Source organism: Laccaria bicolor, genomic scaffold, assembly GCF_000143565.1.
Source record: "Laccaria bicolor S238N-H82 LACBIscaffold_59 genomic scaffold, whole genome shotgun sequence".
Classification (NCBI taxonomy): domain Eukaryota; kingdom Fungi; phylum Basidiomycota; class Agaricomycetes; order Agaricales; family Hydnangiaceae; genus Laccaria; species Laccaria bicolor.
Window position 1 is genome coordinate 1 of NW_001889930.1, and position 1,644 is coordinate 1,644.

Genomic DNA, 1,644 nt, shown 5'->3' on the forward strand with positions numbered 1-1,644 from the left:
GGGGAGAGAAAAGAAAGGGGTGAGAGAAAGAACAGGGGGAAAGTGGAATGGAGGAATGAAGTGTCCTTTCCGCTTGAGAGGTGTAGCACGTGTGTCCATCATTTGGGGTGTCAGCTCTGACAGCAAGCTGAGGTGAGTGGTGATTTGGCCTCCGTACTGGTAAAGTGCTTTCCAGAACACCACATGTCTCTGGCGGGTGTTGGGCGTAGCCATAGGCGGAAGGGACTCTATTTGGTTGACCTTGACACACACGTTGTGCAGACGCCTCAAAAGATCTGACATGGTGGTAGAGTAGAAAGGTGTGATGGAAAGGGTGAAGTGATGGTGATTACTCGTGCATCATGTTGCATCCTCGGAAGCGGGAGAGTGCTGCTCCCTAACCTACATAAACATTACATAACAAATTGTAGTGGCAATCATGACACCCTCCGCACGAACACTCTCAATCGGAGAACTCGTCGACAATATTTGTTTTTACTCAGAGGGCAAAGAACTTGTTGCATTGGCGTCAACATGTAAATCTGTGAGCCTGTCCGCCTTGGACATGTTATGGAGAGACATTACGACATTGAGGCACTTGTTCCTGATCATTCCAGGATGCACTAAACGCAACCGAAAACTGGTAAGTACCGAGAATGCATTTTTGTCTTTATTTCTCTAACAAAGGAAATAGTACCTGCCTTCCATCCCAGACTGGTCCAAGTTCAATCAGGTGGCAGGGAGGGTTAAAACGCTCAAGATCAGGGAGAATTTTTATAGTCCGAATGATGCATAACCAGACTCTTCTGCCTACAAAGCTTTCGCAAAGACATTTGGAGGCTCACCTTTGCCAATGGAGGTTGGACACTGGTTGCATTTAGCTATACCAGGCATCAACTGGCCAGTCGCCAGAGAACACCATCAGCCTGAATGGAAACTCTGAGAGACAGCGGTTGTGTTTAGCCATACCAGGCATCTCTGAGCTCCAGATTGAGGGCATGAAGGAAAGATGATTCGGAACATAGCCACAATGATGGTAGACCTTTAAAACTCACACCATTTGTATGACAATGGATAAAAAAAAGGGAAATGGGTAAATGTGCACCTAACCTGTCATTCTAGTGCACTTGTTGTTGTAAGTCGGTTGTCCATTCCACTCTGGCAACGATTTTCCTTTCTCAAGAACCAAGAATACATGAAGTGCTCAGGCGTTAAAGAATGTGGCTCCAAAAAAGTGCCTGTCATGCCCCAAGAGGACAATCGAAGAGTTAGTGTCTGTATTCAAAAAGAGGCATATGGACAAGAGAAATAAGTTCAGCAAAGAGGAAACGTAAAGCAGGGTACATCATCTGTGGATCCTTTCACATGGCCAAGTTAATGTTATATAATATGCAGATCACGCGCAACGTATGTCAAAATTGTAATGCTCAATAGTGGAAATCACCAGGGAAATTTGTCCCTTCCTGGGTGGCAATGAGCTATTTGCTTTGACTTTGACATCAAAATCTATCAGTGAACCGGCACTGGATATCATGTGGTCGAACGTGAGACGATGAGGAATCTCTTAATGCTAATATGAGGATGCTTTGAACATGATCACTTCCTCGTAAGCACCAGTTTCCTTTTTCTTTCCTTTTTTTTCTTTTTTCATTACAAAAAAGTTAC

General features: G+C 44.5%; 1 protein-coding gene across 1 annotated transcript; it reads left to right on the plus strand.

Moving 5' to 3' along the window:
• Positions 1-418: 418 nt before the first annotated feature.
• Positions 419-775, plus strand: LACBIDRAFT_313316 (uncharacterized protein; the record flags this gene model as incomplete). The annotated part of the gene is made up of 2 exons (XM_001888800.1): positions 419-622; positions 674-775. The coding sequence occupies 2 exons, from the start codon at positions 419-421 to the stop codon at positions 773-775; spliced, it is 306 nt and encodes a 101-aa protein (XP_001888835.1).
• Between the last annotated feature and the right edge of the window lie 869 nt (positions 776-1,644).